Below are 21,438 nucleotides of genomic sequence, written 5' to 3' on the forward strand. Positions count from 1 at the left end.
CTAGGTATCATTATCGCTTCATACTGGTCCACGTCAGCTAGGGAGGGGTGTTTTAGTCTTTTAGTCTTCAATTAACGGAAAAAAACTAACTTTTCAGAGGAAGGACCTTTCAATTAGACGAAGTTAAACCTGAGGGACTAGTTAGATATTTGTGCAAAACTTGGGATTAGTTAGATAATTATGTAAAACCTGAGGGACTAGATAATAATTTTCCCTTATGGTCCACATCAGCTAGGGAGGGGTATTTTAGTCTCTTCAATTAACGGAAAAAAACCAACTTTTTGGACGGAATGACCTTTTAATTAGATGGAGTTAAACCTGAGGGACTAGCTAGATATTTGCTTAAAACTTGAGATTAGTTGGTTAATTATGCAAAACCTGAGGGACTAAATAATAATTTACCCTTAATTTTATTATTAGTTTTTAATTTTGATAATCTTGTATATAATTGTTTAGTTTTATTATTCTATTATCGATTCAATTTCAAAAAAAAAAAAAAAGATAAATAATTTTACTGAAACAATAAATAGGAAAAAAAAAATACAAACCATTACTTGTATTTCAAGATTTCCCAAGCTGAAAATGTATTGTTTTATGATTTCTATGCTAGTATTTTTGATTTGTCGTTCATGTGGTGTATTTTATCCATATTGCTTGGAACAATTAAAGAATTATAAATACCAACAAAATTTGGTTTGAAGTGATAGTTTGGAACAAGTAAGCAACTTCAATTTCCGTAAAAATTAAAATACAAGTTCAATATTCGGAAAATATATTTTATTGAAAAGACAAAATAACATTTACACTCTACAATCCGAACAATAAAATGAATTAAACGTGATTTTATTAGATTAAATTAGTGATAGAATTGTAAAATTAAGAAATTATTTCACAGAATTAACATGCATGATTTGAAGTTTTTATTTATTTATTTATTTATTTTTGTCATATCTTTCTGGGTAATTATATAGGGAGAAATTTGATACATGACAAAAATAATCTGGCTTTTGAATCTATTTTCACAAATAATGCAAAATTTGAATATAAAGTAGTCAATTTAAAAAGATTGCAAAGAAATAGCGTGTACTCTCTCCCATATGGTAGACGGATTCATTTAATGAATTTAAATACTATGTTTTGCTTGACATAGATATGTATACGTAAATAAAATAGATATAGATATAGAAAAAGTATATATATGGATATATAAATGGATAGAGACAGATTTTTGCTTGTACAAAGAAATTTAAAAAATTAAAGAAAAATAATGCATGGCTGTCCAAAAAATTGCATACGTGTTATCCGTACAATGGACAGATTCAATTATGTCAAACACAACTGAATTTTTTTGGGGTATATATGGATTGAAAGGATCCAAATATGATCTTTCCAGATAAAAATTATCTGCTAAACTTAAATGCATTTTACTATTTAAGCTGCTCCTCATGAATTATAAAGATAATAATTTATGTTATGTTGTTATTTTTATATTATTTATTTAGGTTATTCTCAATAGAGTAGACGAATTCATTCCAATATAACATTATTTAATATCAATTATTTAGTTTATTCTATAAATTTATCTAGCATATAGAAAGATTCAAACTATTTCTTTGCAATTTTTTTTCTCTAAATTTATTTATTTGAACCACATATTCAAGTTATCCATATTGCCTCCCCACATTCTTTACAAAAAAAAAAAAAAAAAAAAAAAAAAAAAAAAAAAAAAAAAAAAAAAAAAAAAAAAAAAAGAATTCTACCTTATTCTTGAAAATATATTTAAAATTGAATCATTTCGATAAATGGTTTGCGAATCACATAATTTAAAATCACGTCATTTATCGTAACTCACCGATTATGAAATTAGAACATCCATCAGGTTAAACTCAGTTGAATATATATATATACATATATATATATATATATATATATTTGGTCTGGGAAACAAGACCTCATTTAAAGGCTCAACTCGAGTTGCTAAAAGAGCATATATACACTCCCACAGCCAGATTTCGCAAAGCAATCTCATTTCACTAGTACAAAAAATGAACATTTCAACACTTAACAAACCCACCCCTAAACATGTCCTCAAAGAGCTTGCAAAACAAACGGTAATGGTTTTTGATTTTGAGGCTACATTATTGAAATCATCAGCACCTGATTCCTTGTTTCCATACTTCATGATTGTAGCCTTTGAAGCTGGAGGTCTCTTAAGAGCTCTCTTCTTGCTTCTTTCTTACCCTCTTGTTTGTTTAGTTGGAAAAGAGCTAGGGCTCAAGATTATGGTTTTTGTATCTTTTTTTGGTATTAGAAAAGATAGGCTGAGGATTGGAACAGCTATTCTGCCCAAATTCTTTTTAGAAGATGTTGGGTATGAAGGGTTTGATCTTGTTATGAGATGTGACAAGAAGATAGGAGTGAGTTGCTTGCCAAAGATCATGGTCGAAGGGTTCTTGAAAGAATATATTGGAGTGGAGGATGCAGTGGGTAGAGATTTGAAGGTGGCTTATGGGTTTTTTGTAGGCTTGATAGAAGAAAAAGAAGAGGCGGGTTTTACTTGTTTAAAGGAGCTTCTTGCTGAAAAGAACTCTGTGGGAATAATTGGGTGCTGCTCCAGTAACTTGCTTTATCAACAAGTATTTCAACACTGTAAGGTTTGTCTCTCTCTCTCTCTCACATTCACAGACACAGTGCAATTTTTTTGGCTTATCTAAAATTTTAAGCAGAGAAGGTGATTATGACTAGTAATTCAATAACTAAATCTTTTAATTAGCTTTGTGCCTTCACACCAATCTCTCCCCTGCCTTCTGAATGCTGCCATTTGATTGAACTACTGCCCATCTTTTCTACTTATGCATATACTTCAGAAACACGTCAAGTTTCTCTTCCTTAGTGTCAATATATATTCAATTTCAATGAACAAGTGATATGACGCATTATTATTATTATTTTCAAAAGGCCTAAGCATCAATTTCACATGCAAACGATTACTTGAAATAGATTCCGTAACTAACCCAAACTTAGTTAATACGAAATAGATGGTAACGAGAAAATTAATCATTTTAGAAATCCCAAGTTAGCAAAAATGATACAAAGTTGGGGGTAAAATTGATAATAAGGCATTGTCTAGATTTATAATTGATGCATAATATATGATATCTAACTTCCCCCTAGTTTGATTAATCGGAAAATCGTTGAGTAATTACTAGGGCTACTCAATTCAGGAGAAATGGGAACCCAAGAAATTTATTGCTTTTTTAAATCAAATGAAGGGTAGCCTTTCATTTTCACAAATCGGATCCAATGGACCCGATTTGAACAGTCCTGATACTTACTCTGAAAATCTATTAGGATAAATACTAATTAGACATTTGAAATAAATTTATGTTGCAACAGGCAGTTTATTCATTGGATGAAACAGAGAAAAGGAATTGGAAAATCCTCCCGCGAGAAGCATACCCAAAACCGTTGATCTTCCACGACAGTCGATTAGTTTTCAGGCCAACTGCATTTGCCGCCATTTCCATGTTCATGTGGCTTCCATTTGGCCTTTGCCTCTCCATAATCAGAATGGCTGTTGGCATTGCGTTGCCTTCCAACTTATCCTGTCTTATCCTGGCCTTAACAGGTACAATAACAATAATATCTAAACCTAAACACACTACTTTCACCTCAACAACAAAAAACAGAGGAGTGCTCTATGTCTGTAACCACAGAACCCTACTAGACCCAGTCTACATCTCATTATCTCTCATGAAACCTCTCAGTGCAGTCACCTACAGCATGAGCAGATTCAATGAGATCATTTCTCCAATCAGAACAGTCCGATTAACTAGAGACCGAGAAAGAGATAGAAAAATAGTGGAAAAGATGCTAAGCCAGGGTGATCTTGTTGTTTGCCCAGAAGGAACGACTTGCAGGGAACCCTACCTACTAAGGTTTAGCCCATTATTTGCAGAAGTAACTGATGAGATAGTTCCCGTTGCTATAAACATGCAGACAAGCATGTTCTATGGATCAACAGCCACTGGACTTAAATGCTTAGACCCTATATTTCACTTAGCGAACCCGAGTCCAATATATTTCATCAAGATTCTTGAGAAGTTACAAGATTCTGAAACACATATGGGTGGCGGGAGATCAAAGTTCGAAGTTGCCAATCATGTACAGAGTGAAATTGCCAGAGCTTTAGGGTTTGAGTGCACCCATCTTACGAGGAAGGATAAATACATGGCTTTGGCAGGTAATGACGGAACTGTTAACACTACAAAAAACCAGTACCTACTACATACTAGCAATTTTTAAATTTGCAGACTAAGGCATGGCAGGTGAGGGTCTCATGTTATCAGCTTATATTAGTTCCTAATGTTACTGGAACCAAATAGGATCCGCTCAATGTTCAAGAAAGAAGAAAGCAACTTGAGTTAGATCCTTTTTCATTTTTCGTTTTCAAAATATAGTTGAGACTTCTCTCATGCAATGTCTTGCAAAAAAAAAAAAAAATGTAAGATGTAATAAGGTATATGTAGTGTACTGGGAAGCCAAAGTTGATTCTAAAAGTTTAGACCCCAATCGTAAGGCTGGTATATCACCTTTAATTGATCATCGGCAAGCAACTCAAGCAAAGCTGCGGAGTTGGCAGGCTCCAGGTAGTTTGATGCATGTTTGAGTACCTCCAACTCATTCTTGCCAAAATCCACACTAAACCTGTGCATCAAATGCAAGCAAAGTATTAAACAACAGAAGAGGCTGTAACAGCTTGATTACATAATATATACAAGAAAGTGATACATTGTTTGAGAATATATGCCAAATTATGATTTAATGCTACTAAGGCTTGGGAAAAAAACCTTCACTAAGACATCATATTATTAGTCTCAATTAACTTTTGGTCAGAAACAGAATGTTGTATTGACATGTATGGCCAATCCAACCATGAAAACTTGAAAGCAGGAGTTCATGACTGTCAGATTCAAAGATAGGTTATTTCCTTATTTACTTCTAAACTTAACAAATCTTCAAAAATTTATGTAGTTTTCTAGCAGTTCCAAAAACCAAGCATAACAGAGTGCAGGTTCTATTTCCTTTTGCGTTTCAACTTGTGTGTTTATGTTCCTGTGCGTGTTAGAGGAGAGAATCACATGTGCAATCCTTATCTGCACGCATAACTCTGAGAAACCAGAGAAACCAATGCATCAAAAGTTCCTATCAGAGAGCAACTTACCATTTAAGGATCTTGCTGACATATGCGACCTTGGCATTCAAATCAATAATTAATCCTCCACCTCTTAAGAAATTACGGGCTGAATCCATCAACTCCTTATCAATGTTCCCAGGTGAGTAGCATTTAAGTGCTGGTCCAGATCAGGTACCAGAAACGAGTGCAAAGTGAATTAGAGGCTCTGGATAGGGAAGAGCTGCCTGATATAGAGCATAAATTGATTATTAGATAGCTGAAATTCTAGAACAAAATCTTCGTTCTTTCCATGCAATTTTTGAATTTTCTATCGAACAGTCCTAACTTAACTTAACAGACAAAAAGAAATGAGAGCATAAAAACCAGCCTCTCAGATACCCACTAGAAGTCCAAAAGCAAGATTGACCATTGCCACTAACTTACCACCCTATCAGAAATATACGAGAAAATTGCTTTCCACTTAAACATCATCAACCCCTCTTCCCAAGAAAACAGAAAATAATTGACTATAATCTGAATAGAAGGGAGGGAAAAAGTCTGTTTCTTTTTTTTTTTTTCTTTTTTGAGGAAAAGACAAAAATAACTAGGTTAAAAGCCTTTGTCTCCAAAAACTTGATGCTACCTACGCATACACCCAAAAATGGAGAAAGAAGTAATAGTCACAAGAAAGTAAGGTACTACTTTTCAGTCGACAGAACACTTCGAACAAAGATCTGAGTCTGTCCCTATTTCAGAAGGTCCATTCCCACTTAAGTAACATATCTAGTGATAAAAACTATAAGGCTTTATTATTGAAATCAGAACAAAATGCTGAATGTAAGTTGATCTTGAAATAAGAAAAATGAAGCAAATATGTTAATAGCGATATTTGATGGAATGTTGATATTCATGTACTATAAATTAATTGAAGTCTAGGATGTTTGATTTGACTACTTTCTTTTTAACTATTGACTTGAGTGTTTAGTAAAATAATTAAAAAAGTGTTTCGTTACTAAGAAATTAAAAGTAACTTAATATAAATACATAATCAGAATTAAGAGGCACCTTACTTGTGAAGTTGTGATTTATGATTTATTTTAATTAGATTCTTTTTAACTTATAAGTCAAACCAAACACCATTTTACTTCTAACCTTTTATTAAAAGTAGATTTGATCAACTTAAAAGACAAACCAAACATTCTCTAAACTCATGTTGCTAACAACATGAACATAGATCAGGGAAAAAGTACGCCAAATTCTCCTTGTTCCCCCATTAAAATTTCTGTTAAATTTGATCTTGCATATTGAAGGTGATATTTGACATAATGATATCAAAAAACAAATTGAAATGTCCAAATTTTGTAAAGATAGCAAAAGCCGCCGTCTATACCCTCCAATCCTACTCCACCTAGAGAAAAAAGAGTAAGAAAAAATACAAAATGGAAGAGAAAAAAGTAAAGACACTGGCCTGCAAACACGACCAACTCAAACTTTTACCATAGTTTGTGACAGTAAAAAGACCAATGACTATCCATGAAAACCAATAATCAAGAATAACTCAATAATGATATAATTATAATATTAATAATAAAGGAGACTACCTTACCTTCGAACGTCTATCGCTCACCCTGAATGGTTTCATCAGATTGTATGGCACTCGCTGGTTGCTCCTTAAAATGCCATTTTGAATGGCCGAAAGAGAGTAAGTGCACCCACCAATTACATATTTGAAGTCTCCAAACAATATCCTTCGCTCCAATACTCCATCTGGATGACCCCAAACAAGTATGGCATGAATAACCATCATATTGTATAGATTTACAAAGAACGCCAACTTTTCTTCCCTAGGTATATCTTCTAATTCTACCCTCTGGAGTTCTTGAATTATCCTCAAATACCTGCAAATATAGCTTTGTGAATAAAGCAACATAAAGAGATTATATATATATATATATATATATATATATATGTTCATCTTTATAGTATTTTACACAATGATAATGCATCCAACCTTGCAAACTCCTCACTTCCATGAATAGTTCTGTAATCAACATGCTTTCCGTCTTCCGATGTGTAAGCTTCATATATTGCATAAGACAAAAGCCTCAGCCTTGATGCAATTTCTGTTACTGGTTTTGGTTTTGCGTCAATTATACCCCTAGGGATGTTGAAACATTGAGAAGACACAATAGGATCATCGTCCAAGAACCAATACAAGTGGTTGCCATCCTCAAATAGATTCTCGCTACATTAAGCATTAGAAACAGCAAATGGCAAAAAGAATAATTATCAATTGATATGTTTCGCAAACAGAATGTAAATTCACTTGGAAGTATTTTGAGGGACTCACTCCAGAACATGTCGAAAGAAGAGTTTACTTGCGAGCTTTCGTCCAAATTCAATAGCCTGTTTCACAGTGCAAAAAAAGAAAAAGGAAGAATAACTTAACCATGATATCATGGTGCTAGAAGATGAATGAGCTGAGTGATAAACATTTAGTTAAGAATTTTCAATTTCAGGAAACAACTGCTTCATTTATTCAAAAAACAATTCAATAAATACCAAGAGACGGAATATCCACCAAATATCTTGCATTCACTAACATGACCCAGAAAAATAAAATTTGTTCCATTAAAGGATATCAAAATCAATAAAGCTATTCATAATTATCAGGAGCAAGTGGTCATCTGTTGCACATGTTGATATAAGAAAATAAAATATGAAGACATAAAACGACCAAAAAATTTTCAAGTGCAAAAGCTTTATAACTATGCAGCTCAGCCAAAGTAGTTTCACTGATAGAGAGGACTGTAACTACAAATGCACAGAGTGTAAACCCACACAAATATCCGTTAAAGTGATAGTGTTTAAGTATCAAACTATTTTGGATTTAAGCCTTCCATGAGTTCTATAACTACTCTTCAAGTTGCAGTGTAGTTTTACTTGAAGCTGCACTGCTAGTGTTTTCATTCTAGGAACAGTTTCAAATTTCAGAACAAAAAATCAGCAAAGCCCGAGTACAAAAAAACTCTAAGCAGTTGAGATTGGCTGAAGCACCTCTATTTTCTATTTTCACTTTGTGTAACTTCATAAGCTCCAAATGGAAATTAGCTGTAAACAGAGAATTTAAACATGCCTAAGAACCTTAACATCTAATCTACACAAATCAGCATTCAAAGTGAATGGCATATTCCTATACAAAATGACCAACCAGAGAGGCTTAAAAAATTCAGATTCCAGCATAAGAAACATTGAGATTATGAGCTAATAAAGAAAATCCAACAGACCTCATCCCTCTCCAAGTATTGATCTTCTGACAAGAAATCAACAACCTCTGAACCAAGAAAGCAGCGGCAGAACCTCCGCATTTTATAGAATCGGTCCTTAACAACTATAGATTCTTTCATTTTACGAACAATAAGAGCTAATTCATCAATAGACCCACTAGTGGATGCATCATCTTCACCAGAAAGAGGTGGTAGCGGAGCCTCATATGGTGGTGCTTCAGCAATCAAATAATCCATCTTCTCTTCAAGTTTGCCAGATTCAGCCAAGCTCTTGAGCTCACTCAATCCTCCAATAACAACCTCATTAAAGAATACTTTAGGAACCACACAAGACCCAGTAAACTTCTCTAGCTCAGCCCTTCTACTAGGGTATACATCAATGTTAATCTCAACATATCTAAGCCTTCTATTATACAAAAATAATCTGACTGCTTTACACCTTTCACACCCTAACCTTGTATAAAGTATAATTCTTCCTTTCATGACTATAGGTTGTGGTGCTTCTTCTATGACTTCTGTCCCTTGGTCAGTCTTTCTTTTTGCATCAACATCACGGGGATTTATAATATAGTTTAGCGGATTCCATGATCTATATAATGGTTTTTGAGAATCTTCTGTGGCTTCTCTATTTTTAGCTGAATCTGAAGACCCCTCATCTTCATCAGGAGGAAACTCCCCAAACCCATCTCTTTTCCGAGATAGGGCACGCAGAAAACTTGTAACAGCAACTACACCTTTCTCCTTTACAAAGTTCCCAATAGCCGTAGCCTTCTCAGGCCAATCAGATCCTTCAGATTCAGGAGCAGAACCAAAAGAATGGGAAGATGTGGTCCTGTTAGTTTCCATACCAAGAACCTCTTCTCTATCAGAGACAGGATCTGACTCTTCCTTGCCAAGAATTTTTCCCACAGTTTGCTTTGTAACTTCAACAGGTTTGGACTCAAAATCCTCATCCTCGTTTATCTTCTTATCCAGGTCACCTTTTTGAATATCATTCTTTAACTTTTCTCTCCGACATTTAGACTGAAAATCCCTACTCGTGTCCATCTTACTCAAGTCATCATTTTTAGTGCTATCATCTAAATTATCTCCTTGACATTCGGATTCCAAGACACTACTCTTGTCAATATTTTCACCAGTGTCCTGTTCTCCATTATCGTGTAATTTGGAGTCACCCATGCTGATATCTAAAGATTTCATCTCTTTTGATAGCTCCATAGGATCCTCTTTCCGAACCTCAACTGCACCTTGCTCCAGTTTCTCAGAAGTTGGAGAATTTGTTACGTTTTTCTCCATTAATGCCTCCTTTTCCAAGATAGTTACAGCATATAAAGCCTGTAATGCAACTCAACAGAGAATGCTCCTAACTTTCAATTCCCTCTGCTCCAATAGTTCATTAGAATGACTTAAACCTGGAAGTAATGCACAGAAGCTTAAACAAGACTAGCTTAGCATAATATTAGAAAAAAAAAATAACAAAAGTTTAGCGCATACATATAGAAAGGTAATTTGCATGATGAAAAATGAACCATAAGTGGCCAAGAGACTAATCACAATACTGGCCTTGCTAATCAAAAGTACTAGTTCAAGTCAATGGCCCACATATATGTAGAACATTTAAAACACAGGTTTCTAACACAAAAAGGGATGAACAAAGATTGAAACAACATGCAAAACAAGACAAACACAATTGCGATAACGAATAAAAAATAGAGAAATATTACTAATTTCTCCAAATTAGCAATTAAAAGGAAAAAAAAAATAATCAGGTCACCTGCTGAAATATTAGTCTACTGAATACAATTAATAGATTACGAACTCAAATCTCCATTTGACAGGATTAAAAATAACACAAAAACCACTACAATATCATGTTAACCAACATAATAATAACAACAATAAGCAAATACATTAAAAAATAGCAAAATTAGGGTTCTTTCCGGTAATCAAACACAAAAACAAAAAGAATCGACAGGGAAATAACAGAACTTACAGATCTGAAGAGACAAAAGAGGATTGAAGAATACGAGAATTGTTTGGAAATGAGTAATTTACATTATTTATAGAATTAGATTGAATTGAAACGGTAAGATTATAGGATGATGATTTTCTTCAGAGAGGGAAAAGATGAGCGAAAGAAGCGGGAAGCCCGTGCGTGGGCTGAGAAAATGAAAGAGGTGGCCTAGACTTTAGACTTTTGGACCGGACTTTTTTTGTTTATAGATTTGTGGACCCTTTGTGTTGGATTATTTTGCAAATTACTGCTTACACTTTTCTTATATTACATATCAAGTCATTAACGGTTCTAATGGATCGGCCATCGCGAGTACTCCTCATTAAACTCGTTTAATACAGGGAGTAACAATTATATTTATGACCAAACTCTTTTAATATAATGGGTAACTTGTATCTGTATTTTTTTTATATTCAACCTATTTCCAGCTCTAGGTTTTTTTCTTATTCTTGTTTTTCTTTTTTACACAATATATAAATTTACTTATGAATTTTGTAATTTTAATTTTGTGGCACCCTAAATTTTATGGATGATCTATAATACACTTAATTTATAAATTTTAATAATATTACACACATTTTTACACTGATAACAATTATTTTATATTGATTTGATATATAGTTTGTATAATTTTAAAACCATAATTTTACACATTTCAACAATATTATAGGTGCTTAATTAATTTAGTTTTTTCAAACTAGAGTGTTCAATCAAATGATTTTTGCAAATTGAAATATTTAATATTTATATTTTGATAAATTAAAGTGTTTGACGAATTAAAATAAAAATTAAAAATCCTATATAAAATTAAAATAACTAAGTTAAAGGATAAATTTATCAACCTTTCTTTTTTCCTTTCTAATGAAAGGTAATTTAATTTCAAAATAATTATTATCTAACAGTTAAAAAAAATTATGGTAATATATATTATATATCTAATACGATATTAAAAAATATACAAACTGAGTTAATTATTTTGTGGTGTAATAATACCGTAAACTTTACATTTTTCAATCATATAGTTCAATTAGTCATTTTAGGTTGTAATAAGATCATGAACTTTGCGTTGTGTGACAATTGCACTCTAATTCTTTTTTCTCCAAATCTAATGGGATATAATTAATTTTTAATTTTAATAATAGGCTATATTAGTTAAAAAGTTAAAAATAGGGTGCAAATGCAACAAATTAAAAGCTCATGTATTTTTTCTTTATTAGACTAAATACGTACATGTGAATTATAATAATATATAAATAGAAAATAAAAATTTTAGAGAATTCAACACATTATATATACTTTAATGCGAACATATGAATATAATAAATAAAATTTGAAAAAGAAGAGAAAAATGGCGAAGGGGATGGGGGTGGTTAGATTAGACTCGTGTCAGGAAAAAAATAAAAATACATAAACTACCTAGATAAAAAAGAAATTTTTGGAAAACTTCGTGGGGCTAATGCAATATATAAAAAAAATACACGGGGAATCAAATCCTGATAGTTCAGCCCACTTCCACAGGAAAAATTTTCTCCTCTGCCTATACTCTTTCTAAAGACATCATTATAATTTATAACAGATTTTTAAATGAGGAAAATTGGGGATAGGGCCATGACTAGATTGCTTCATTAAATAGCACCCTCCAAATATATAGAATTCCTGCAAACAATGAGACAATGTGGGCTTTAAATAACTGGAAACAAACCTTGAACATGAAAGTTAAACATGAAAAACTTTAGAAAGATAAAGAAGGTTAATACCTGTTTATGACGGCTTCTCAAGATGACTGTAGTACTACTGCTGACACGGGGGACTGGATATGACTTCATTATGCAATATATGGTGTCAAATAGTCGAACGACATCCAAGAATCAGGACAAACAAGATTATATCGCAGTTTCAAGGGACCTTTCGCTTCATTCATTTCTTTCTTCGTTACTTCAAACCTTATACTGTGGGTCTGGGATTAGGGAGAAGGGAAATTGCTGACTTAACTGGATGGTCAAGCAGTGTAAATCGCTTTATATCAGCTTTGACTTTCTTATACAAGTAATTACAAGTGAAACTATTACTGATATAGGCAGTTATAGTTGCTATACACAACCTCAATCGATGCTCTACCTTACACTGGAGTGTAGATCAACTAGACTGCAAACAATGATCGGATGAAGGCTCTCTATTCCACTCTACGTCTCCGCACGCACATGCGACTGAAGCAAAGATGTAGTCATCCACCTCAATACCCTCCGCCTGCATCCGATACATGAGCTTCAAAGCCTCTTGGCAGAAACCATTCCTTGCATAACTCAAAATCATTGTCTTCCAAGAAATCAAGTTTCGCTCTGGCATGCTGTCAAAAACTTGAATTGCGTCTGACAGATATCCACATCTAGAATACATATAGATTAATGCAGTGCCTACAAACACAGATGCAGGAACCTTGTTGGCAAAGGAATGAATCAGTTTTCCTTGCAGAACAGATTCAAGATTAGCACAAGCTTTCAAAGCTGATGAATATGTAAATGCATTTGGTTCTATGCCTTCTTCCATCATTTGTTTCAAGAACTCAAGAGCCTCAGACTCATGCCCAAGACAAGCATAACCAGAGATTATGGCAGTCCATGAGACAACATTCCTCTGGGGCATCTGTTGAAAGAGTTTTGAGGCAATGTGAAAGTCCCCACATTTACAGTAGAACCACACAAGAGTGCTTCCTATGTACTCATTTGATTGGATGCCATTCTTGATAATTTGTGCATGAACTTCTTTCCCTGTCAGCAGCGCACCAATTGAACCACAGGCCTTCAGAATGCTCACAACAGTTAAGTTGTTAGAAATTATCTTACGTCTCTTCATCACTCGAAAGAGACTTATTGCATCCTCACCAAGCCCCCTCCTAGCATACCCTGCAATAATAGAAGTCCATGTAACTGTATTTCTAATCTTCATTCTATTAAACACCTCCCTAGAATCTACAATTTCCCCACATTTTGCATACATATCCACTAAAGTACTACCTATAAAAACATCATCCTTATACATCTTCTTAACTATAGCACCGTGTAGCTGTTTCCCAAACTTCAACGCCTTCTTCTCTTCACAAGCCTTTAGAACACTACACACTGTAAACTCATTAGGCATAAGTCCTTCACTCAGCATTTGTGAGAACAATCTAAAAGCCTCGTCTTCATGTCCTTGCTGGGAAAAAGCAGTAATCATAGTAGTCCAACAAACCACATCCCTTTCCATGATTCGATCAAATGCACAAGATGCGCTTGTCAAGTCACCACATTGGGCGTAAAATGAAACAACAGCACTGTCCAGGATCAAGTTCTTCCAATTACCCTTTATAACATGAACGTGGATTTGCTTCCCTAGCTCAAAATCCAACCTCCTACTACATAAGTTCAATATACACACGAACGTCCTACTATTTGCTACAACCCTGCTCTCTACAAATCCACTAAACATCCTCAATGCTTCATCATCTAAACCAAAACTTGAGTACCCATAAATCATAGCAGTCCAACTAACAACATTCCGTTCAGGTATTTCATCAAACACCTTTCGCGCCTCAATTAATTCCCCCAATTTCAAATAGGCACTAATCAAATTGTTATTAACATACATGACTGAATCCGTCAAACACTTTAAAACAACCGTGTGTATTCTCTTAACATCTTTTGCTTTGTAACAGGACTGAAGCCAAACAGCAAGCAAATCAGGGTCAATAAAATGACCGCCCGATCGTGTATCTGAAAAGTAGTGATCTGGGGTTCCCTGGAACTCCAAGGCGGAAACATTGGTGGTTGGATAGAAATGGGAATTAAAGGGTGAATTAGCATTGTTCTTGCAAGAGAAAGAACGTAAATTTGTGCCACTTGTATGGCTATAGTTTCTTGTTTTCGAGCTTTGTAGTTTTTGTGCGGAGAGATATGACGCCTGTTGAAAGAGAGTAGCATTCAACGAGAGACATGATAAAGAGAGCATTGGCTTGGTTAGTACAGAAATTTCCGACCAAGAGCTACCAGTGTTTTTAACGGCTTTGTTATCTGCTGGCCTGAAAAATTTGGAAAACGTTGGGCTCTGGCCACCATTCATTAGAGCTCAAATTTTCGGTTGTATTTTTCAAAAAGACTACATTGCCCTTAACGGGTTGCATTCGGCGGGATACGGCACCGTTTAGGCAACGCAGCTAAAACCTCGTTCCCAGACATTATAAATCCAGGCGCTGGCGTTCTCTGTAGAAACTCTAAAACCCTTTGTGTAAAATGAACTTGAAAGCGTAACAAAGGCTGTAAATTCCAATGGAGTTGGCTCCTGCGACTTTCCACTCCTCTTGCTCGTTATCAGTAACAGCTCCTTCTTCAATTTTTTTTCGAGCCCAATCACCTTCTCTCTCCTTCTTTAGATACTCAACTCCAAATGTTAATTTATGTTCTCAGTTCAAAGGCTAGTCTCTCTTTTCATTTCTTTTCTCATTTTCTGAATTAGAATTGCAGTTTTTTATTATATTTACTTTTGGCTCTCAATTTATGAAATTATAGGTTTTTCGCTTACAATTGTTGGGACTCAACGGCGGAGGTCTTCTCCGGCCGCCGTTATTGGCGGTGCAACTGAAGTATCTGATGATAGGCAAGAGGAGGAACTGACGGCGGCTGATGATGATCCTGAAAGAAAAGAAAAAGGTAGTGTTGATGAGGATAAAATGGTTGGCGTATGTGACAAGCTAATCGGGGTTTTCATGGTTGACAAGCCTACACCTACTGACTGGAGAAGGTTACTTGCTTTTAGCAAGGAATGGGACAATATTCGACCTCATTTTTATAGGCGCTGTCAAGAACGAGCAGATAGTGAAAATGATCCTGGGATTAAGCATAAGCTACTTAGGCTAGCGAGGAAGCTGAAAGAGGTGGGCATTTGAAATTCAAGGTTGATTTTTTTTTCCTCCAAGCAATTTGTTTCTGTTAATATAGTTTGCTGCTTGTTATTTTACTTGTAGCAAAAAGAGCGGTCATTAGTCTTTAAATTTGATATATTCTTATAATGATACAATCCCATTTTCGTTTTATTACTGGCTGTGTATTTTTCTCAGTTGTATCAAGGATTAATTGTTTGTGGTCTTTTAATTGATGAAAGTGTGGTGCTGCACCTATTGGGTTTTTTGGGTGTAAGTTGGATGATGTTGCTATGGTTGATTTGTGAACTTCTGATGTTGCTATGGTTGATTTGTGAACTTTTGTTGAACAGATTGATGAAGACGTGCAAAGACATAATGAACTTCTTGAAGTGATCAAGAAGGCACCATCACAGCTAAGTGAAGTTGTTTCTAAGCGTCGAAAAGATTTCACAAAAGAATTTTTTGTGCATCTTTTCACTGTAGCACAATCCTATCATGACAACCCGACTGAGCAAAATGGTGAGGCTGAATTCTGATCTTTTTGACAATGTATTAATTGATTTACTGTATGCAAGTGATGTACGCCTCAATGATTAGTAGAACTGAGGGCCTGGACCCTGAATTTTTTTTACTTGTACTACTAAATTAGTGGTAAATAGTCATCTTTCTCTTCTTGAAGATGATAATATTATGTTGGTAAGTAAGTTCAATCTAATAGAAAAAATGTAAGAGATGGTAAATCTGCAACTTTATCTGCAGGACAATTTCATTACTGGAAATGAATCAAAATAATATTGTCAATTAAAAATTAATATAGTATTTGGCATGTAATCAATTGTAATTATTAGGTTCAAGCTTATAATATTCATCAATATATATGTTCATTTTATCAACTATAATGCAAATATACTTAAATGCTACATCCAGCATTGGTTAGTCCATTGTTGCTCAGAATATCCTGGCTGAATCTCAGCATAAATGGAAAACCTGACTTCTAAAAGTTGCACTGAAATTCCAGTTTCTAATGTTGCGTATTACACTGACTGTTTCTTTATTTATACATGAGCAGCTTTGGCAAAGCTTGGAAATGATTGTGTTGCTGCTGTGCAAGCCTATGATAATGCAACAGAAAGCGTTGAAGCACTGAATGCTGCCCAGCTGAAGTTGCAAGATATTATCAATTCTCCTTCTCTGGATGCCGCTTGCAGGAAAATAGATGATTTGGCTGCAAAAAATCAACTTGATTCATCATTGGTTCTGATGATCACAAAAGCATGGTCGGCTGCTAAAGAGTCCAACATGACAAAAGATGAGGTAAATTATTGCTGGCTCAAAAAACCACCCTGGGCTTTTCTTGATATGAGTTACATGTATTTTTTTATGGAAATTTCATCATGCAGCTGCGTGAAACATGGCAGAAAATATGATAAATCTGCCCGTCATCTTTCTTTCTTTATTTACTTTTTTGGGTCGGAGATAGGAGGAGGAGGAGGGAGGGAGGGGAGGGGTTGGGGAGAGGATATTTGGTTGCATGATCAATACAATTAAAGCACAGTTATATGGACTGCTTTATTTTGTATCCACATCTTGTTCAATAATATTGGACTAGCATTATGAAACCATCTGTAGTTCTGATAGTTTAACGTGGAGCTTAAGCTTGGAAATCTTTCAATTTGAACTTACACAATACAGCTCAGTGAATTTATTTCAATTGCCACTTCCCCTGCCCTTCCCCTTCCAAAAAGAAAAAAGGAAAAAGAAAAGCAAAGAAAAATTAAACTCATTCCCAGTCCAGAAAAATTTATAAACAAATAACGCAATATATATATATATATGTTGCATTTATCTGTTGTTAGAATGATGCTTCAGTCAGATCATCTCTTTTGCTATATTGCAGGTAAAAGACATACTATATCATCTCTACAAGACTGCAGTAGGTAATCTTCAGAGGAACATTCCAAAGGACATTAGGATACTAAAATATCTTCTTAAAATTGAGGATCCTGAGGAACGTTTGTGTGCATTGAAAGATGCATTTACTCCAGGAGAAGAACTTGAAGGAAAGGACGTGGACTGCCTGTACACGTGTGTAAATGAAATTTTGTTGTTTTGATTATTAGTTTCCTTTAACATGAGTCTCTCAAAATAGCCTACTTTATTTTGTTGAATCTACTAGAAATCTATTAAAAATAAAGCAGCTGAAATTATTTTGGCTTTTACCACAGGACCCCTGAAAAATTACACACCTGGATTAAGGCAGTGGTGAATGCATACCATTCCAGTCAAGAAGGCACTCTTGTAAGAGAGGCTAGGGATCTTATGAATCCAAACATCATCAAGAAGATGGAGGAACTGAAGAAGCTAGTTGAAGACAATTTCATGTGACAACAGAGGTAGAATCAACTTATCAAAAGTTTCTTTTATTTTCAGGTCCAGAAAGTTATAACATTGGTAATTGAACCCTATTTTGATTATTATATCCTAATCTAGAAACTTGTTTGCAAGCGTACTCTGCTTTTCAAAAATTCAAATAATGATAATAATAAATTTATTCTTAATATAAATAAAATTAAATTTATAACTTTTATTTTTTCCCTATATTAATTTGATCAGAGCAGATGTTTGAAATGAAGGATTCATATAGATGATTCCAATTAGTTTGGAATTAAAACTTGGTTGTTGTTGTTTAACTTTTCTCTCCCCTCTTCTTCATCTCCATTCATCCACCACCTTCACTCTCACCCCACCACAATCATTGCCACCATTCTTTTTATCTTCTTCTTCTTCAAAAATTAAAACAAACACTTTTATCCCATTTAATATAAATTTGAAAAGATGACAAAATGATGGTATTCAAAAACAAACACTTTATCCCAAACATACTTGATTGTTGGATTCAAGCGAAAAGAAGACAACTTAGGAAGACCTAATATATGAGTTTTCAAAAGAACGAGAGAGGTAAGATGGAAATAAAGAGATTGAAACAACATCAAATGGTGATTAACATAGGAATGGAGAGGAAGAAATTGAAGGAAAGAAGAAGAAAATTAAACATTGATGATGGCAGTGATGGAGGTGGAGGTGATGGGTGGATGGAAACGAAGAAGGATTGGATAGAGAAATTAGAATTAGGAAAATTAACATTTTAATCACATTAAGAATAAAATAATATTATTTTTTAAATTTTTTAAAAACATGGTGTAGTTTCAAAAAATTCTTTTTTTTTTTTTTTAAAGTGAGGTGTAGAATGAGATTCAATTATAAAAACACGTAGAGTTTGGGATAGACAACCCTCTTAGGCTCCTAACCTCAAATTGATGACAATAATGCAAATAATTAGGTCCATTTATCTGGAGCGCAGTAATCAGCAACATGATTACTGAAAAATGAATACACCCCTGAACTTTCAGTGTTGATCAATTCTTTTTTCTTACTATCTCTGTTCCATAATACTTATTACATATGAGAAAATAGTTTGTTCCAAAATAATTGTTATATTTATAGTTTCATGGGGTAATAAATCTTTTTTTCCTTGTCTACCATTTGTATATGACTAATAATTACTACTTCAATTTAATGATTTTCTTAGAGAATTAATGTTAATTTAAGGGTAGTATAGTCAACTTACTGAATAATTTATTGTAACATAGATAAATTTAATGATTTTATTAAATGATGTAAAATTCCAAATGTGACAAGTAATATGGAATAGAGGTAGTATTTTATTTCTCTTTTTAAAACGACTGGAATCAAGAACATCAAATGATACTCATATTTTAATATTCAGGGTGTTTATTCTTAGTTTTAGACCACATTTATATCAACAATTTCTTTACACCAATCCATAACTCAGTCCCTTTTGCTGTACTTGTGACGATACAAAACTAGCATTTTTGGCATCTATGCTTATGCTACCCATCATTTCACTTATTTATGCTTCCATGTTTATATATTTTGAAAACATTCGCACGAGTTTATATCTACACTTATTCACACAGTAGCTTTTTGGTGTTTTCTATCTGTATGCTTTTTAGCCGTACAGCTTTGATGTACTAATTTTTGTTGCCATCATGTTTGCAGGTTATGTTTGCTTATTATTGTTCATGGAATGCATACTGCATGTTTCATGGAAACCAAATATCCCAAGCCAAGGGAGCTAATTAGCTACTTGGAATCGTTTTTAAAGGGAAAAGGTATAGGTTTTATATGTTTAACAAATTCATTTTTAAGAAACTAATGCATTTTTCGTTTTATAGTGATAGCAGCATTGTTACGTGGCTCTATTTTACTAAACAGTAACCTTATATCAATCTATCAGAGTATCCAAATCCAACCTTAAAAGTTGAACACTGGCCCAATTGAAGCTCAAAATGTTGGCTGAAACTGTAAGTCTATTCATGAAATGATAAAGAAAATTTCAATTAAATCAAAATTCTCAGTGTCAAATATTAATAAATGCTAAATAGAAGCTGAGCTGGTTCGCCGAAGTTGGTATCTGGGCGTAGGAGTTAGATCAGAGGATAGAAGCATTTCCACTTCCTGCTAGAACAATAATAACAGTTAAAAGAAAATTCTAGTTTCCAACCTAAAAAGTTCGCAATGCTTTTGCTAAATACCGTAGACAAAAAAATGCCGAATACTCAGGCTCATAATATTTCTGATCCATTTAATCCCTAATGGACATAAAAAATAAATTGATTATGGTACCTTAAACTTCTTGAGCCAGGTATTTGTTTCCCTCAGGTGAAACACTTCATGTTCTAACTTGTTGGTATAAGCCTATAAACATAAGACAGCAACATTTATGATGAAATGTCATTGGACTAGAATATCTGCTTCAGAGTATAAGAAGTCTAAGGATTCAAATCTTGAACCCAATTCTATATATATATGTAGGTAAAATATAAAAATCATAGCTAATTTAATTCTACCTGTTTCCTGGCTCTTGATCTTGCAGCAGATTCGCGATTCTTGATCATCCTCTTCTGCCTTCTTTCAATAGTCTTCTCCATGATTTCATCAGAATACTGACGTTTCTTGTCAGCAATAACAACTGCCTGAGACTCTGAAGAAGCAGTTGTAGAAATTGCTGATACTGGTATAGTCATACCCATCTGGTTCTCTCCATATCCACCGTGATCATGCCCGATAATCGATGACTTGTCATGATAAACTGATGATGATGATTCAGATGCATGAAAATTAGTCGAAGAATCCAAAACACTCATTTGCTGTCTTTGCACGGCTGCCATTTGCAGTTGTAGCCAATCTGCCATTGGATCATGCATTCCCACAATAGGTTGATGATGATGAGGAATATTAAACAAACCATTTTGATTATTCCCTATGTTTGTAACACCGGATCGAACCAAGAAATCTTCAAGAGTAGTTTCTTGATGAATTCTTGATTGGTTTTCAATGGCATTCACATTTTCTTGATTTAAAATTATGTCCTTCCAAACCTCATCTATTGTAACTTTCTTCTTTCCATTCAAATCGAAATTCCCAAGAAACGAGGAAGCAGAAGAGGATGATGAGGATGAGGATGATGACGAAGGATTAATATTTTGTAGAAACTGACTATCTTCAGCAGAAATCACATTTTTCAATAACTCATCCAATTTCATAGTATTTAAAGGCTTGCCCAACTGATCAATGGTGAGATTATATTGGTGTTCTTGAGCTCTATTAGGTGACACCATTGTTCTATTATCCATATACATATGATATAAACTAAACAAATTTATTCAGGAAATACGAATAAGATCAGATCAAATTAATTAATTAATGTTAATGCACAAAATAATACAGAAATGAAACTTTTTTTTTTTTGGTGTATTGTTTATATAAAGAAGTTCAAAACAAAAGAAATTCTATAAATTTAAGAACTTGATGAAATTTACCATTTTGAAGAATGGGATGTGGATGGTGTTCTAGATTGAAGGACTGAAGAAGAGGTAGAGAGAGAGAGAGAGAGAGAGTAAATAAAAGTGAAAAAAGGAAAAGTATAGAAGCGAAAGCTATGGCCGCCAGGAAGATCGAAGAACCCGTTAGAAAGGAGGCT

The 21,438-nt window shown here is 34.0% G+C and overlaps 5 protein-coding genes across 12 annotated transcripts; 2 read left to right on the forward strand and 3 right to left on the reverse strand.

Moving 5' to 3' along the window:
• Positions 1 to 1,920: 1,920 nt before the first annotated feature.
• Positions 1,921 to 4,572, forward strand: LOC105638856 (putative glycerol-3-phosphate acyltransferase 2). Its single transcript, XM_012222732.4, has 2 exons — positions 1,921 to 2,654; positions 3,397 to 4,572. The coding sequence occupies exons 1-2, from the start codon at positions 2,046 to 2,048 to the stop codon at positions 4,303 to 4,305; spliced, it is 1,518 nt and encodes a 505-aa protein (XP_012078122.1). The 5' UTR covers positions 1,921 to 2,045; the 3' UTR covers positions 4,306 to 4,572.
• Positions 4,420 to 10,658, reverse strand: LOC105638855 (electron carrier/ protein disulfide oxidoreductase). 2 transcript variants are annotated; one of them, XM_012222730.4, is made up of 7 exons: positions 10,457 to 10,658; positions 8,464 to 9,875; positions 7,527 to 7,582; positions 7,188 to 7,421; positions 6,783 to 7,074; positions 5,225 to 5,421; positions 4,420 to 4,707 (listed from the first exon to the last, which is right to left on the reverse strand). In XM_012222730.4, the coding sequence occupies exons 2-6, from the start codon at positions 9,757 to 9,759 to the stop codon at positions 5,365 to 5,367; spliced, it is 1,935 nt and encodes a 644-aa protein (XP_012078120.2). In that variant the 5' UTR covers positions 9,760 to 9,875; positions 10,457 to 10,658; the 3' UTR covers positions 4,420 to 4,707; positions 5,225 to 5,364. The 2 variants fall into 2 exon arrangements, with proteins under 2 accessions (XP_012078120.2, XP_089581992.1); XM_089725866.1 differs by having other exon boundaries at positions 6,778 to 7,074.
• A 1,168-nt stretch (positions 10,659 to 11,826) lies between these two features.
• Positions 11,827 to 14,575, reverse strand: LOC105638858 (Pentatricopeptide repeat (PPR) superfamily protein). Of its 2 annotated transcripts, XM_020681240.2 has the most exons (3): positions 12,596 to 14,575; positions 12,235 to 12,468; positions 11,827 to 12,133 (listed from the first exon to the last, which is right to left on the reverse strand). In XM_020681240.2, exon 1 carries the CDS (start codon positions 14,573 to 14,575, stop codon positions 12,614 to 12,616), a length of 1,962 nt encoding a protein of 653 aa, XP_020536899.1. In that variant the 3' UTR covers positions 11,827 to 12,133; positions 12,235 to 12,468; positions 12,596 to 12,613. The 2 variants fall into 2 exon arrangements, with proteins under 2 accessions (XP_020536899.1, XP_012078124.1); XM_012222734.3 differs by having other exon boundaries at positions 12,235 to 14,575.
• A 206-nt stretch (positions 14,576 to 14,781) lies between these two features.
• Positions 14,782 to 20,820, forward strand: LOC105638857 (uncharacterized protein At4g37920). Of its 6 annotated transcripts, none has more exons than XR_002284937.3 (9): positions 14,782 to 14,926; positions 15,022 to 15,386; positions 15,725 to 15,893; positions 16,444 to 16,688; positions 17,272 to 17,459; positions 17,600 to 17,767; positions 19,455 to 19,567; positions 19,631 to 19,759; positions 20,332 to 20,820. XR_002284937.3 is itself a non-coding variant. In XM_012222733.4 (7 exons), exons 1-6 carry the CDS (start codon positions 14,782 to 14,784, stop codon positions 17,757 to 17,759), a joined length of 1,272 nt encoding a protein of 423 aa, XP_012078123.1. In that variant the 3' UTR covers positions 17,760 to 17,767; positions 19,455 to 19,635. The 6 variants fall into 6 exon arrangements, 1 of the variants encoding a protein (XP_012078123.1); XR_002284938.3 differs by having other exon boundaries at positions 19,693 to 19,759; XR_016322561.1 differs by having other exon boundaries at positions 19,693 to 19,759; positions 20,335 to 20,820.
• LOC105639026 (ABSCISIC ACID-INSENSITIVE 5-like protein 3) lies at positions 19,733 to 21,404 on the reverse strand. The gene is made up of 3 exons (XM_012222962.4): positions 20,306 to 21,404; positions 20,082 to 20,153; positions 19,733 to 19,913 (listed from the first exon to the last, which is right to left on the reverse strand). The coding sequence occupies exons 1-3, from the start codon at positions 21,095 to 21,097 to the stop codon at positions 19,833 to 19,835; spliced, it is 945 nt and encodes a 314-aa protein (XP_012078352.2). The 5' UTR covers positions 21,098 to 21,404; the 3' UTR covers positions 19,733 to 19,832.
• Between the last annotated feature and the right edge of the window lie 34 nt (positions 21,405 to 21,438).

This window comes from Jatropha curcas, chromosome 9 (assembly GCF_041381405.1).
Source record: "Jatropha curcas cultivar XTBG-Jc1 chromosome 9, XTBG_Jcur_1.0, whole genome shotgun sequence".
Taxonomy (NCBI): Eukaryota; Viridiplantae; Streptophyta; class Magnoliopsida; order Malpighiales; family Euphorbiaceae; genus Jatropha; species Jatropha curcas.

Bases quoted from the DNA above. Each gene is read 5' to 3' on its own strand.
- LOC105638856 (XM_012222732.4), top strand. From the start codon at position 2,046: ATGAACATTTCAACACTTAACAAACCCACCCCTAAACATGTCCTCAAA. The intron at 2,655-3,396 runs GTTTGTCTCTCT...ATGTTGCAACAG, and splicing joins AAGTATTTCAACACTGTAAG to GCAGTTTATTCATTGGATGA.
- LOC105638855 (XM_012222730.4), bottom strand. From the start codon at position 9,759: ATGGAGAAAAACGTAACAAATTCTCCAACTTCTGAGAAACTGGAGCAA. The intron at 7,422-7,526 runs GTGAGTCCCTCA...TGCTTAATGTAG, and splicing joins TTCTTTCGACATGTTCTGGA to CGAGAATCTATTTGAGGATG. The intron at 5,422-6,782 runs GTAAGGTAGTCT...GCTCTATATCAG, and splicing joins TGAGCGATAGACGTTCGAAG to GCAGCTCTTCCCTATCCAGA.
- LOC105638858 (XM_020681240.2), bottom strand. From the start codon at position 14,575: ATGAATGGTGGCCAGAGCCCAACGTTTTCCAAATTTTTCAGGCCAGCA.
- LOC105638857 (XM_012222733.4), top strand. From the start codon at position 14,782: ATGGAGTTGGCTCCTGCGACTTTCCACTCCTCTTGCTCGTTATCAGTA. The intron at 15,387-15,724 runs GTGGGCATTTGA...TTTGTTGAACAG, and splicing joins TAGCGAGGAAGCTGAAAGAG to ATTGATGAAGACGTGCAAAG. The intron at 16,689-17,271 runs GTAAATTATTGC...GCTATATTGCAG, and splicing joins CCAACATGACAAAAGATGAG to GTAAAAGACATACTATATCA.
- LOC105639026 (XM_012222962.4), bottom strand. From the start codon at position 21,097: ATGTATATGGATAATAGAACAATGGTGTCACCTAATAGAGCTCAAGAA. The intron at 20,154-20,305 runs GTAGAATTAAAT...TTATGTTTATAG, and splicing joins GATCAAGAGCCAGGAAACAG to GCTTATACCAACAAGTTAGA. The intron at 19,914-20,081 runs GTACCATAATCA...TTGTTCTAGCAG, and splicing joins CCTGGCTCAAGAAGTTTAAG to GAAGTGGAAATGCTTCTATC.